Source organism: Ascaphus truei, chromosome 21 (genome assembly GCF_040206685.1).
Source record: "Ascaphus truei isolate aAscTru1 chromosome 21, aAscTru1.hap1, whole genome shotgun sequence".
In the NCBI taxonomy this organism is placed as follows: domain Eukaryota; kingdom Metazoa; phylum Chordata; class Amphibia; order Anura; family Ascaphidae; genus Ascaphus; species Ascaphus truei.
In genome coordinates this window covers 20,124,662-20,140,010 of record NC_134503.1, presented here as the reverse complement: position 1 = coordinate 20,140,010, position 15,349 = coordinate 20,124,662, and the positions used below count along the sequence as shown (strand labels likewise).

Sequence of the window (15,349 nt, the reverse complement as noted above, 5' to 3'; positions counted from 1 at the left end):
TTGTGATGCTCACAGAATTGTGTAACCTTGTTTAAAGTTGATGCAATGTGCTAAGTTGTATTCGTACCAGATGCATTTTTATTATATAACGGTTGTGTATAGTAGTAAGTTATGTGGTCCAAGCGGGGTCGTTGGAGTTTCACCAGGGGGAGGATGTAGCCAGGTCCCCCTCGCGCACTCGCCCCCTCCCTTGTCCCCCCCTCGCGCACTCGCCTCCTCCTTCACCGTTGCGAGCGCGCGGTGTTGCTGTGCGGCCGGATGCTAGGGAAGCGGGTCGGGCGGTTGCCGGGGACGCGAGCGGCGAGCAGACCGGTTGCCGGGGACGCGATCGGGCCGTCGCTAAGGCCGCGATCGCGTTGCCACCGGCTCGGCGGCTAGCGGAGCAGGGCGCCGCCATGACAGTTAGCTCGCGCATGCGCAGGATGCCAGCTAGCGCGGGAAGCCCCGGATAGCTCGCGCATGCGTGAGGATAGACGGCCAGCCCCCAGGGTGCATAGGGGCAGAGACACCTGACGCCAGGGAGCCAATAGGGCTGAGGGATTTGCCCGGGAAAGGAGAGATACTTTTCGCGGGGTTTTGCAGTGACACAGGCAGTCAGGATCCGGACCAGCTAGGGGTAGAGGTGGATGCAGGGGTCAGTGACCCTCTGCATTAGGCCAGCAGCCCCCAGGCCCCCAGTTAGGTCCTGAGCCACTTAATAGCTTGTGGAGTATAGGGACAGGCCCTAGATAGGGACACTGACCCATTTATTGGTAGCTTAGTCAGGGACACAGTGCTAAAGCCGTGCGGCCCTGCGAGGTGGGTTCTGGGCTCAGAACACTATCAAAGACCCTGGGACTAAGGTGATATTATCCGCGCTGGAATTCACCCAACGCGGTGTGGAGGACAACGTCGGATCGGGCGGAACTCCGGTGATATCGCGGTACCCGTGGCTGGAGCCCGGGCAGGTAACCTGCAACTCACGTGCACCAACCAGGCCTATCACCAGACATAGTGGCTGCGCAGTCACACATACATATGCAGACATTGGTATATGATTTTGGGAGTGCAAGACATTTGGGTGGGGGTTACTGGACACAGGGTGGGGTCACTCTGCTAGAGGTGGTAGCGTCCGCCGTGACGCCTAGAGGTGGTAGCGTCCGCCGTGACGCCTAGAGGTGGTAGCGTCCGCCGTGACACCTAGAGGTGGTAGCGTCCGCCGTGACGCCTAGAGTGGTTAGCGTCCGCCGTGGCGCATGTGTTGAGATGTAATGTGATAAGTTGCTGCATGTAGTAAAGTTAATAGTTATATAGAGCTGTCTGTGTGGTCATTGTGTATTGTCCTGCGAGGAACTACTTCCCCTCTGGTGGGAGCCATCGCAGGTGGAGGCGCTGCATCATTAGTATTGTAATACATTGCCCCAGGTTCCCTTAGCGGATGCTCAGCCTTCTGTGAGCCAACAGGTATTGCACCACGCACCCCCTTGGTAACATTGCATGTTCCCTCCACGCACGCGGTATATGCGATTGGGTGGGGTGATATGACCGTTACACTTACATATACCTTCACTAGCTGAGAGACCCGGCGTTGCCCGTGAGTTACATTTCCTGCTCCCTCCTCTCCCCCCTATTTGTGTGCTCCCCCTCTCCCACCCCCCAGAGGGAAGGAGGGACAGTGGACAGGAGGGGGGGGGGGACAGTGGACAGGAGGGAGGGGGGACAGGAGGGAGGGGGGGGGCAGTGGACAGGAGGGGGGGGACAGTGGACAGGAGGGGGGGGGACAGAATACAGGAGGGGGGGGACAGTGGACAGGGGGGGGACAGTGGACAGGAGGGGGGGGGGACAGTGGACAGGAGGGGGGACAGTGGACAGGAGGGGGGGGGACAGTGGACAGGAGGGGGGGACAGTGGACAGGAGGGGGGGGGACAGTGGGAGGTGAGGTGAGTGAGCACTGGGGAGGGAGGTGAGGCCTTTTTTATAAGGGGGCTGGTAGCCATGAGTGTTTATTATAGACAGAGGGTGGCCCTCACCCCACACAAAGCATGTCCGCCCACTCTGTCTGACATTGACACACCGACTGGCTATGTCTGGATTCTGATTGACCCCGCAGCGCGGGTAAATCCTGTAGCCTCTCTGATAGAGGGAGCAACCGTCACGCGCCAAGGGCGGGAGGGGGGAGGGGGGCAGGGGGTGAGCGCGCGGACGGGTCTTTGGGCGGGAAAACACGCACCTGACAGGAGCTGGGCGGGAACAGACCGCCTCAGTATTGGCAACGCCGCCATCTTGTGTGACCTTACGCGAGTGCCCAGCAGAGGGGGTGAGCGCGCGGACAGTGGCGGGTCTTTGGGCGGGAAAACACGCACCTGACAGGAGCCGGGCGGGAACAGACCGCCTCACTATTGCCAACGACGCCATAGCCTGAGGAAAGAGAGAGCGACATCTGGTGGGAGCAGCTGCAGGAGGAAGAGGGTCCTTCCGGAGGCTGCCTGGCCACTGCCTGTCCCCCCGCCGGGAGGGAGGGAAGTGAGTGCCGGGTGTGTGTGTGTGTGTGTGTGTGTGTGTGTGTGTGTGTGTGTGTGTGTGTGTGTGTGTGTGTGTGTGTGTGTGTGTGTGTGTGTGACTCCAGCAAGTGTGTGACAGTGAAGTAGGTGTGTGTCAGTGATGTCAGTGTAAGTTTTGGCCAATGACAGTCGTGTGGGCGGTGTTTGTCACAGTGGGGCGTACCTCTTGGGCAATGACAGTCGGGGTGGCCACGGACCAATCACATTCACCGCAGCTAGTACCAACCTTTGATTTTATATATTAAGATTATAGTGTTACGGGTGGGCACTTGTGGTAGAAGCCATGATCCCGCATGTTTAATATAAAACCGTACAACGTCTGGAAATGTGAATGGTCTCAGTGGATCTGAATAAAAGACAGGTAGCAAGGTCGGCAAAAGTTCCTGGCGCCCCTTATTCTACAACCGTGCTACCTCATCGCCCAGCCGCCTGAATCCACTGATGCAGCTTCAAGTCTAGAACCCGGCCAGGGAAGGTTACATATGGAAGGGTTTAGAACCCAGCCAGGGAAGGTTACATATGGAAGGGTTTAGAACCCGGACCAGGGAAGGTTACATATGGAAGGGTTTAGAACCCAGCCAGGGAAGGTTACATATGGAAGGGTTTAGAACACAGCCAGGGAAGGTTACATATGGAAGGGTTTAGAACCCAGCCAGGGAAGGTTACATATGGAAGGGTTTAGAACCCAGCCAGGGAAGGTTACATATGGAAAGGTTTAGAACCCAGCCAGGGAAAGTTACATATGGAAGGGTTTAGAACCCAGCCAGGGAAGGTTACATATGGAAGGGTTTAGAACCCAGCCAGGGAAGGTTACATATGGAAGGGTTTAGAACCCAGCCAGGGAAGGTTACATATGGAAAGGTTTAGAACCCAGCCAGGGAAAGTTACATATGGAAGGGTTTAGAACCCAGCCAGGGAAGGTTACATATGGAAGGGTTTAGAACCCGGCCAGGGAAGGTTACATATGGAAGGGTTTAGAACCCGGCCAGGGAAGGTTACATATGGAAGGGTTTAGAACCCGGCCAGGGAAGGTTACATATGGAAGGGTTTAGAACCCGGCCAGGGAAGGTTACATATGGAAGGGTTACATATGGAAGGTTACATATGGAAGGGTTACATATGGAAGGTTACATATGGAAGGGCTACACTGTCGCCCTCTGTATCCTCTCTTTGTCCAGACTTCATCAATTCTCCCCAACCAAAAGTAAGAATCCCACCTGGTTATACATTAAAAATTAACATCTTGATAATGTGTCGCTATCATTCTCTGTAAGGATCCAACTGCTGCAAAACTGACATTTATATCAAATGTAATACAGTACGTTATAAGCCACGCAATTAACATAGAGCCTGAAATAAAAATACAAGATGCTAAAATGACACAACACTCAGTTTATATACAAAAAATATATATATACATGTACTCTTAACATTTAAATATTTATTTCACAATGAGTTGCCTGCCACAAAGAATACCTTTTGGTTTAATATAATTGAAACAAGTTATGCACGCACCAACTTTCAAGGACCTACGTCATATTTGAAGGTTCTGGATCACAAATTCTACATTTCAACAGGAAAACTCTTGCGAGAGTGAGAATCCACTAACGTGTATGGGGCAGATTGACTAAAATGCAATGGCTATTATTCATTGTAAAGAAGAGGCAGAGGCCTCAGGGTGGGGCCGTCACCCCCACAAAGGGCTCGCTGCCTCTAAAGATGGTGCTTTCGGGCGGCTCTCCCCAACGTGGCGATTCAAACTGGGCAACATACAAGAAAATGGTAGAACTGGCACTCGCCCGTTTACAGTATAGCAGAAAACTTATATAGGAGGTGCACGGATCCTGCATCCGTAGCACTGGAGCCACACATTACCTGGTAGGATCAGCACTCAATCAATAGATATAGAGGGGAAAAAAAGATACTTGCGTGTTCCTTATAGCAGGGGCTCTCAACTCGAGTCCTCAGGACCCCGCCCTCCCAAAAGGTTAGGATTTCAGGCTATCCCTGCTTCAGCACAGGTGGCTCAATCAGTGGCTCGGTCATTATGACTTAGCCACCTGTGCTGAAGCAGGGATATCCTGCAGACCTGTTGGGGGGGGGGGGGTCTTGAGGAGTGGAGTTGGAGACCCCTGCCTTAAATAGGTTTCTTCTTTTAATGTATAGAAACAATACAAAAATACTCGAGGCGAGGCTGCAGAGGAACAGCAAAAAGAGTAACGTTTCAAGGCCACGTATCCGTTTTGTGAGACTGAAATTGTCAGTATTTAAGACTATGGTATAAGTATAGAAGTAAGGAACACGCATATTTCTTTTCTTTAGATCTATTGATTGAGAGCTGATCCTATCAGGTATTCAAACTTGCCAGTCATGTAATGTCATTCAAAGTGGGCATGACACAACTGATGCCAAGGGTGATGTGACACACACACACACACACACACACACACACACACACACACACACACACACACACACACACACACACACACACACACACACACACACACACACACACACACACACCTCCACAACAAGGAAGCTGCTTCAAGGCACATTGACTAGAAGCCAGAGTCTCAACCACATGCAAATAAGGAAATGCGTTCACAGTTACAGAAAGAGTTTACATGGACTTTGAGAAGAGGAAGTTATTTTCCGACCTTCAGTGTAAGAATCATGCAAAATCCTGACCAGTTACACCAAGATTAGATTTAGCAAGATAAAGCAAAGACTCAATTTCCCAGCCAGCTAAGCAACATACTGGAACAGCATTAAAGTGAGAGAACTCAACCATGTCACACCTTCTCTACCATGGCCATGGATTTTGTGTAGTTTCACCCTTTTACTACCAGATGGGCCAGCACTGCATTGTGCTGAAATATGTGTGGTAGTGAAAGGGGTGTGATCGGTTCAGTACGTTTTTACTTTTAGGCATGCACAATGGCAGTGGTGTGTACCATGTAAATCCAGCCATTGTGTTTTAACACTGATCCTCCGTGCATCACGTAGACTTGGAGAACGAGAACAGCCCTCCCATTTAATGATGGCCATGCTGCATGTATTCTGAAGCCAGGGTCACGTGTGATGTGTGAATGGCCCCCGATAGCATTAACTCAGCCCCCTTTCCAAATCACTCCAAGTCCTATAATATTTCCTTCACTTCATTGGAAAAGCAGCTGTAAATACAGGCTCTTGTGGATGGTGTGTAGTAGTAATTTGTAGTTAGAAACAGGTAGAAAGAGATGGCCTTGCCATAGGAGAGTAACAGAGATGGGTGCTGTACTCACTGTCTGCAGGATGGAAAAGGAAGTGAGGAGCAATGTGGGTAAAGGAATAGTCTAGGGACAGACTATCTGTGAACAAAACAGGGGGGAGGGCAGACTAGCCCATTCTGGTAAGGATCTCAGAGGCTGCAGTAGCAACTCACTGATTACATGCCCAGAGGCAAGAAATGTAACATTGTTACATATCACACAGGCACAGTGTGTGTGTGCAAACTCCATGCAGCTGAAAATAAGAACTGACAGGCAGAAGCTGCAAAGGAAGGAGGGGGGTGAAACAGGGAGGTGATTCTTGTTCCATGACACTCCCCGTCTGGTATCTGGAGATACCACTATATTCTAGGTATATGTGGAACATATGTGCAATATAACAACATAACAATGCAAAGATGATGTCCACATAACGATGGGATACCGTCCGGTACCCCCAGCTAGAAATCCTTCGCCATCTCGGTAAGGGAAGTAGGCGGATGCACAGCTCTAGGTTAGCTTGATGCACCACAATGTCTTTGTGTAAAGGTCTCTTGCACTGTTTTCTTTCAACTTTGTGAGAGAACAGTCCCTTTGACTCTGTAGTTTTCTCTACAGAGTGCATCACCTCGTGGATGTGCCAGTCGTGGTAGTTTGTCACCCTATCACCTGGCGTTTGGCGGAAGGAGATGGCCTTTGGCTCCTTGCAGAAGCGGATCAACGCCCCTGGAAGACTGGTTGTCAAGTCTGGTCCAGTGAGTAGTGTCCCGTTTGGAGAGGCTTCCTGGTGCTGAGTACAAAAAAAGAGTGATAGTGCGCAGCTAATAACGTGATATAATGGTATAGTACACAAATGTGAATACAGTGTATATTAAACAATAGTGATGACCTTTTAGGTGTAAGTGCACAAATGGTGCGCCTGCAGCCTTTCTTGGGGGGTGGCTCGACACCCCTGGAACTAGAGAAACAGAGAAAAGACAAGGCACACAACGCACATCGTGATTTGCTGTGTAAGCTGCTTGCTTGTTTCTGCATAAAGGCTTTGGGTAGCAGCTCCTCTGTGTGTGTCCCCAAAGCACACGGTCCTCTTTCTACTATTCTGAAGCCAGGGTCACGTGTGATCTGTGAATGGCCCCCGATAGCATTAACTCAGCCCCCTTTCCAAATCACTCCAAGTCCTATAATATTTCCTTCACTTTATTGGAAAAACAGCAGTAAATACAGGCTCTTGTGGATGGTGTGTAGTAGTGATTTGTAGATAGAAACAGGTAGAAAGAGATGGCCTTGCCATAGGAGAGTAACAGAGATGGGTGCTATACTCACTGTCTGCAGGGTGGAAAAGGAAGTGAGGAGCAATGTGGGTAAAGGAATAGTCTAGGGACAGACTATCTGTGAACAAAACAGGGGGGAGGGCAGACTAGCCCATTCTGGTAAGGATCTCAGAGGCTGCAGTAGCAACTCACTGATTACATGCCCAGGGGCAAGAAATGCAACATTGTTACATATCACACAGGCACAGTATGTGTGTGCAAACTCCATGCAGCTGAAAATAAGAACTGACAGGCAGAAGCTGCAAAGGAAGGAGGGGGGTGAAACAGGGATGTGATTCTTGTTCCATGACAGCATGCATGTTATTACAGCGCTGCTACATACTATTTCAAAGGTCATAGCAGAGACAAGAACTTTGCACTCCGTTCATTTCTACAGGGCTACAAAAGCAAACAAACAACGGTGGTAAAGTTATAAAGAGAGACACTTTAAACCAGGGGTGACCAACTGCAGTCCTCAAGGGCCACCAACAGGTCAGGTTTTAAGGATATCCCTGCTTCAGCACAGGTGGCTGTCATTTTGACTGAGCCACTGTTTGAGCTACCTGTGCTGAAGCAGGGATATCCTGAAAACCTGACCTTGAGGACTGGAGTTGGTCACCCCTGCCATGGTGGTATCTCAGCAGTCGGAAAAGAATAGGGTAAACCACTTTAAATCCTTTAATCATTCGGCTTTCCTTATATACGGAGAAATAAGCTCCTGAAACCCCAGCCGGTACGTGTTGTAAAATGTGTGATTACAGGCATACCCCGCATTAACGTACGCAATGGGACCGGAGCATGTATGTAAAGCGAAAATGTACTTAAAGTGAAGCACTACCTTTTCCCACTTATCGATGCATGTACTGTACTGCAATACGTGCATAACTGATGTAAATAACGCATTTGTAACAGGCTCTATAGTCTCCCCGCTTGTGCACAGCTTCGGTACAGGTAGGGAGCCGATATTGCTGTTCAGTACGTGCTGACAGGCGCATGCGTGAGCTGCCGTTTGCCTATTGGGCGATATGTACTTACTCGCGAGTGTACTTAAAGTGAGTGTCCTTAAAGCGGGGTATGCCTGTTTTATGTTTGTGCTCCGCGCATTGAAGCCTTGGGGTTTACATCTGAAAGGTTGCAACAACTCCTCCTGATCAGCAGTAAATTGATAGATGTTATATGGATGAGTGCTTTGACTTTAGGATGTTATTCAACCCCTTCGCGGAGGGGCCTGCAATGCATTGAAGTTTTTCGGGTAGGGGGTTATTCATAGTTAGCAGCTCTGTGACCTTCAAGGGTGTCTCCCTGGAGGGGACGTGCAGGCAGTCCACTGCTTGGAGGTGCATATAGAAAAAAGATATGACGGTGGCTGGATCAGGTGCAATAAAAATAAGCTTCTTTATTGAGGAACAAGACAAACAGGGTTCACATGACGCTGTAGAGGTACTCTAACATGTTTCAGACTCCCAGCCCTTTGTCAAAGAGTGTTATCATGCTTGGGATTACTAGCTGGGGTCCCACTGTTCATTTATTTTGAGCAGTGTGGCGAACCTATGTTGTATTTCCCGATACCTCCCCATTATAGGAGTATTGTTTGAGTACATCTGCTAGCAAGTCATTATTGGATTATTGCCTGTGTTGATGAGGAAAGTGATATGAATTATTGGATTTATTTCTAGACTAAGTGATACGTGCATTTTCTCTGAGCACAGACACAGAGCTTGTCTCTAATATTGCGTGTGACCTTCAAGATAACGGCGTATAATTCAGGCTCAGCCCCGGAATTCCCCAAACTGCATGTTAGGAAAGATAAGGAGAGCGTGGACACACGGACGTGGCGACAGTGCACAGCAGACATAGGCACGAGACTAAAGAGTTTAACACAATGCGAGCGATACACAAAATTATCTCTAACCCATAAAGTAACAGTGATAAGAAAACAACTTCCATCTCAGAAAGGCCAGTTCACATATTGCTTCTCAATGGGTTGCAGGCAACCTCAGCAATGAAGTGGTTAATACGTTGGGGGGGGGAGGGGGTTAAATCTGTATGATGTTATGGATTTCTAATGTTCTGTACAGCAAATAAATAATACCATTTTAGTGTACATTTGCATGTCTGACAGGTCTGCACCTATGTCTTTCCCCATTATCTCTTAGCATACAATACTTCCTCTGCAGCCAGGGATTCTGGGTAATGACAATGCAAACGAACTAAGGGGAGAGGGGAGAGGGGAAGAAGAACCCTCGCTACTGCTAGCTGGAGATGACTTGAGTGGAGGTGCTGCTATCAGGGGGAACAACGAAACGACAACAACAACAGAGCAAGAGCCCCAAGGAGAGCACTCAGCCACTAATTATAAACAGGTGTACTAGAATGATAGTGTTGAAAGGGAGGAGTGAGTGAACCATAAAATATACAACTTTAATTGAGTCGTAACTAAGAAAGTTAAAATAATGGGGGAACGCTGTGAGTCCAGTGTTATACTATTGTAAGCCAGTATACAGCGAATTAAAATAAAGGGCGGATGAACCAAAATGAAAGTCACTGTGCTATCTAAACTCTTACAGAGCCTAGTATTGGCTGACACCCACTACCTAGAGTACTAGGGGACACCACCGCAGTATATGGTAAGTGATGCACCTGAGACAGTGGTATGGGCTGTTTCGTATAGAGGTAAATAGTCACAGTGAATAACTACAAAGCCCAATGTCGTAAGGGTCAGTAGGATGTTAGATGCTAGTCATTCCAGTGCACAAGTAGTGCATACACACACGTTAGGATCCTGTATGTGAGCAGTCCTATATAGAGAGTACTGTCTAGCCTCATAGGGTGCACATATATAGCATATCAGGCTAACCTAAGTTTTAGCCACAGCCCCACAATATGTGTGGAGTGATGTTACAGTAGGCTACGCCAGGAGTGTAATCACATATGTACACACATACATGAACACGGTAGCCACCTGTATTGCATAAGTCCGAGAGTCATAGAGGTATCAGTAATTACTATGACAGTACACAAGTAGTTGTGTCATCTTTTGATTCGTATCCATTGTTCTTTACCAAATTTGGAGACATCTACTCCCAAGGCCTGAAATAGTCACATTTTAGAGTTCTGAGCCATAAAATGGCCATCTAATGGAAAAGTACCATTTTTAAATCTTTTTATCACCGACATGTCCCTGCAGTGTGTGTGATACTAAAAATCAGTTAGACAGACTCCAGGTTACCGAGACACAATGAGCGTTGAAATATCTGTGAACATCTACAAACTTCTTGTTCTTGAAACACTGCTTTGACTAGAAGTCTCCGTTAACCTTTTTAGTGCCCAAATACTTCCGAATCATGCAGTTGCTCCTGTAAGTGATCACATAACACCGCTGTACCATGGATACAAGAAATGGGAGTGAAGGAGCCCGATCACCCCCTAGCAAACAAGCATTTGCCCATAACGGACCTTGCTTGCCAGGGCCCATACCATATGAGGTACGTCAGAAGGGCACGAAAAGAAATTAAGGTGCAGCTCCCCCTAAAATGACGTATCCTGAAGGTGAGCTCATACTAATGCTTATTTGAAGACAACAATGACCAACCTTATTTTTCCCCCTAGTTCTTAAACTTTATTGGATTTTTTTTTTAAAGGCCTCAACCTGCAGTAAAGTATTTACATGGCGCATTCGGATGTCCTTTCTCACTTGCTACACACCCAGGCAGAACAAAGCTGCAGACGACAAAAGGATCTTATCAGAAAAAAAAAAAAAAGTCTTAACTTCATCTTCTCAGGTTCGTTAAAGTCTAATGATGCTACCAAGTGAGAAAGTCCTAGAATCATTATCCATTTGAGGTTTTTTTTTTTAGGAATAAAACACAGTTTAAAACTTAGTGAGCTGGGAAGGACCAAGAGGTGAAATCTGACACCCTAATACATGGAATATTCAATAAATCTTTAATAAATAAACATGCAAGGGGGACTGCAGCTTTAGGTGACTCTCTCATTGCAAGCATGTCTGGTTGTGAAATAGTTTGATTTCTTCATCTCTAGTTGACTCTGCATGCTCTGATCATCAAAAGCTGAAGCAAAATGAATACGGGAGACATGATGAGCCCGAACCACAGCTCCTTCGTATGTTCCACCAGTTTCTGAGACAAGAGCATCTCGAAAACAAACTTGAGGCTCAGGATGGTGAGGATCCAGAAGAGGCGTAGGATAGCCTGCCGCTTCTCCCCGTCCTGGAACAGCCGAACTGTCACAATAGTGGTAAAGTAGGTGCTAAGTCCGTCAGCGGCGAATAATGGGATGAATACGTTCCACCAGCTCAGGCCCAGGGCCAGCCCATCCACCTTGAGCGCCAAGAGAACCGAGAATATCAACAGGGCTGAGACGTGAAGGAAGATTTCAAACTGGGCGAACCCAAGCCATTGCACCAGCTCACGCAAGGAGAACAACATCCTGCCGGATTACACGCGGCCTGTTGGGACCGGTATCTGGTCCGGCAGCATCCGAGTACGCTGGGTGTGTGACGAGGGGACGTGGGTTATTTCCTGCAGGCCACGGTTTCACGGATAATCTGAAAAGAAAACCGCTTTAGAGATTGATGCCTTGATTGGAGTATTTTCACATCTTAAATATAAAAATGTCACAATTATATTTTCATGGTTGTACCCCTCCCAAGAAGCAAAAAATCAGCAGGTAGGTTTTGGACCCCCCCTCCCCCCCCAAAAAAAAAAATCAATTTGAAAGGAAAAGTACTGATTCTTTTCAGCGAGACTCCTTTGAAATCTATGAGAAATCTGTTAATAAAAAAATCAGTGGGAATTGACAGGTCTGTAGCATCTGAACAGGAACAGTGTAAGAGGTTGGCATTTCTTAAGAGTAACCCTTTCACTGCTGTGCAATATGTTGCTTGGCACTGTCAGCAGAAGGGTTAACTCTGTAGCTGCCAGCCTATGAGAATTATCCTATATGGTTGACAGAGAAGGACACAGCTGCTCATACAATCAACCAAAAGTGGATTGTATCATTGGGATGGGAGATATTTAAAAAAAAAACAAAAAAAAAAAACACATTAGACTTTTACATCATTTACCCTAATGAAAAAGTTCCATGTCCTAGTAGCCGTAATGTAGTTTCATTGAGGTTGTGATATCTTTTAGGGGGACTAACATTAGGGTTCTTTATAGATAACATATAGTGTAAATAGCTTTCAAAACATACTGTGCTGTAGGTTTCTTCCTCAATAGTATTGACTTGAAGAAGAAACCTATGGGGTTTTGAAAGCTCTGAACACTATAATTTTGTCTTAAGAACCTCAATGTTAGTTTCCCTAAAAAGGTATCGCCACCTTCAGCGGATCTACCTTAATAGATGATGATCCTTCTTATCACCCAAGAAATAAGCCAAGTGTAATTCTACCAGGCTTGCCAACATGACTATAGGACCAGTTTCAGTTTTCTGTTTATTTTCCCATTTTAGGATCTGCAGCGGTGTCTAAAGTAAGGCCACGGCGAGATTGGTGCACTCCTGTACATTTCAGATACTCTTCTTGTGCGCTTCTGTATGTTTTCACATCATTGTGATATTTACACGGGTGTGACTTCTAAAGGCCACCTTTAATTGTTAATAATATTGGTGGTGATTTAAAGACAGTGGTTGGTGTTGTGTATTTAGCTATTTTACAGGTTATTCAGTAACCTGCGATAGTAACACAATCACACAGAAACGCCCTTTGACTTCCACTGAAGTTTCTGTGTGATTAGTGCCCTGATCGGGACTAGCATTGTTTAATGAGTAACTCCCTTTGAGTAAGTATGCCTTTTGAGGTTGAGATTTGTTAGCCGAGAAAAAAAAAAAAAAAAATTATATATATATATATATATATATATATATATATATACCTGTCTAAGACATGCAAATGAGCACACAGTAATATTTCCATTTGCACTGTATATATATATATATATATATATATATATATATATATATATATATATATATATATATATATATATATATATATATATATATATATATATATATATATATATATATATAGAGTTAAGTTATGGTGAGTAAAAAAAGTGACAAAAACCCTCCACAGGAAAGCAAATATGCAAATATAGCTGTATGCTCATCTGCATGTCTTAGGCAGGTCTGCAACCCCGCCTTTCCCCATTATCACCCAGCATACAGCACTTCCACTGCAGCAAGGGATTCTGGGAAATGACATGCAAATGAGCACACAGTGTCACTTTTTGCCTCAATAACCATTTTTAACATGGTTCCCTATAGGGAATATATATCTAATGTGTGTGTGTGTGTGTATATATATACACACACACACAATTCTCCTGTATGCTTGTTTATACTGTAGATGCATTGTGCTCTGTTCCTGCATAGTATGATTTCTAGATACGCCCTACTTCTCCTAAACAGTAGATAGATATAATTGCGGTTAGGGGTATCCCCCCTCCCCGCAGGCCCGCGCCCTCACTCACCCCTTCTTCTTTCCATCATTCAGGGGAGCCCCCGAGCCTGCACTTCCGCCAGCACTGCCATCCAACCTCCGCGCGTCATGCCTTGCGACCGGGGTGTGTGCGTCATCAGCGTGCGCTGAGCCGCAACAGTGAGAGCTGCCAGAGAGATCAATTGTAGGGGAAAGTAAGTGGGGTCCACGGGTGGAGGGGAGCAGCGAGTGAGTGGGGTCCAGGGGTGGAGCAGTGAGTAAGTGGGTCCCAGGGGTGGAGCAGTCAGTGAGTGGGCTCCAGGGGTGGAGTAGTGAGTGAGTGGGGTTCAGGGGTGAAGCAGTGAATAAGTGGGGTCCAGGGGTGGAGCAGTCAGTGAGTGGGCTCCAGGGGTGGAGTAGTGAGTGAGTGGGGTTCAGGGGTGAAGCAGTGAATAAGTGGGGTCCAGGGCTGGAGCAATGAGTAAGTGGGGTCCGATGGGGATGCGGTGAGTGAGACCTGAGTGGGGGAAGGTGAGTGTGTTTTACCTATAATATGAGTTTGCACAGGCAGAGCCCCCTCCCCTTTTCTCTATTAGATCTTTGATAAGGACAGGATAGGCTAGGGGGAGGGGAAACCCCAAAGAAATGCAATTTGTAATTAATTTCCTGAACACAACATCTGTGCTACTTACTAGCATGGTTAGACATATTTAAGGATGCCAATGAGATTGTTCAATTGTTTACAAAAGGTTGTTTTCTTGTGACCGGCTACATGGGGCTGCACTTTTAAAACAGTATATTAAATACACACACATTTTTTTTTTTTGTAAGGATATCAATAAAGAAATGCTTACCAACACCAGAATATATATATACACACACACCACCCACACACCACCCTTTATATAAGTTATGGTGGGTGAAAAGGGCGTATGTCATTTCCCAGAATCCCTTGCTGCAGTGGAAGCACTGTGTGATAATGGTGAAAGTGATGCAGACCTGTCTAAGACATGTGAATGTGGTCACAAGTGATATATATATAGGTTGCAGACCTGCCTAAGACATGCAGATGAGCATACAGCTATATTTGCATATTTGCTTTCCTGTGGAGGGTTTTTGTCACTTTTTTTACTCACCATAACTTAACTCAGTATTATGTTTTATTTATATATATATATATATCTCGAAAGCTCGCACAAATAAAAGCATTTCGTTAGCCACAGAACGGTATCATCTATTTATTTTTTGATTATTGAAGCTCGGCTAACACGGTACTGATACCTCTACATGGATATATATATATATATATTATATATATATATATATATATATATTATATATATATATATATATATATATCATTGCCGAATGTGGGTCCGGCAATAAGGAGACAGCACACAGATAAGTATTCAATAAAGTGTATTAGGAATACAGGGCACAAAAAAACGATGTTTCTGTCCACACAGAGGGACCTTCCTCAGGGTTGTGCAATGATCAAGTGATAGTGACACATTATACAAGCACCCAGGTGTAGCCCATCACCATAAAACAATTAAAAAATTGCCAGCCGTTGTCCATCAGTGCTGACACCGGCGCCCTTTGGAATAAGTCAGTCAAATGACATAAAGTCGCGTGTGGCAGGTAATGAGGCCGCCATCTTGGTTGGTGCTTGTCTTTGAGAGTACCCTGGCACCCAGCTGTTTAGAAGGCGTCATCGGGTTGCCATGGCAAACATATTTGTGTATAGGCATAGCACGGCGCATGCACGCTGGTGTGAGTATGGCCAGTGATCATCACTGTGAGCAT

The 15,349-nt window shown here is 46.5% G+C and overlaps 2 protein-coding genes across 4 annotated transcripts in view; one reads left to right on the top strand and one right to left on the bottom strand.

The window, feature by feature from the left end:
* Window positions 1–10,694: 10,694 nt before the first annotated feature.
* Window positions 10,695–13,748, bottom strand: TMEM203 (transmembrane protein 203). The gene is made up of 2 exons (XM_075579276.1): window positions 13,596–13,748; window positions 10,695–11,668 (listed from the first exon to the last, which is right to left on the bottom strand). The coding sequence occupies exon 2, from the start codon at window positions 11,547–11,549 to the stop codon at window positions 11,139–11,141; it is 411 nt and encodes a 136-aa protein (XP_075435391.1). The 5' UTR covers window positions 11,550–11,668; window positions 13,596–13,748; the 3' UTR covers window positions 10,695–11,138.
* The window catches only part of NDOR1 (NADPH dependent diflavin oxidoreductase 1), a 35,533-nt gene continuing 33,745 nt past the window's right edge, over window positions 13,562–15,349 (top strand). For 2 of the 3 annotated variants that reach the window (XM_075579274.1, XM_075579273.1), the window contains exon 1: window positions 13,562–13,758. The gene's annotated coding sequence lies outside the window, so the exon portion shown is untranslated. Of the gene's footprint in view, window positions 13,759–13,964; window positions 14,075–15,349 lie in introns of those variants that run through there. The other variant, XM_075579275.1, reaches the window with a different exon arrangement.

What these genes read in the sequence shown, in the direction of transcription:
- TMEM203 (XM_075579276.1), bottom strand. Translation starts at nt 11,549, where the DNA reads ATGTTGTTCTCCTTGCGTGAGCTGGTGCAATGGCTTGGGTTCGCCCAG.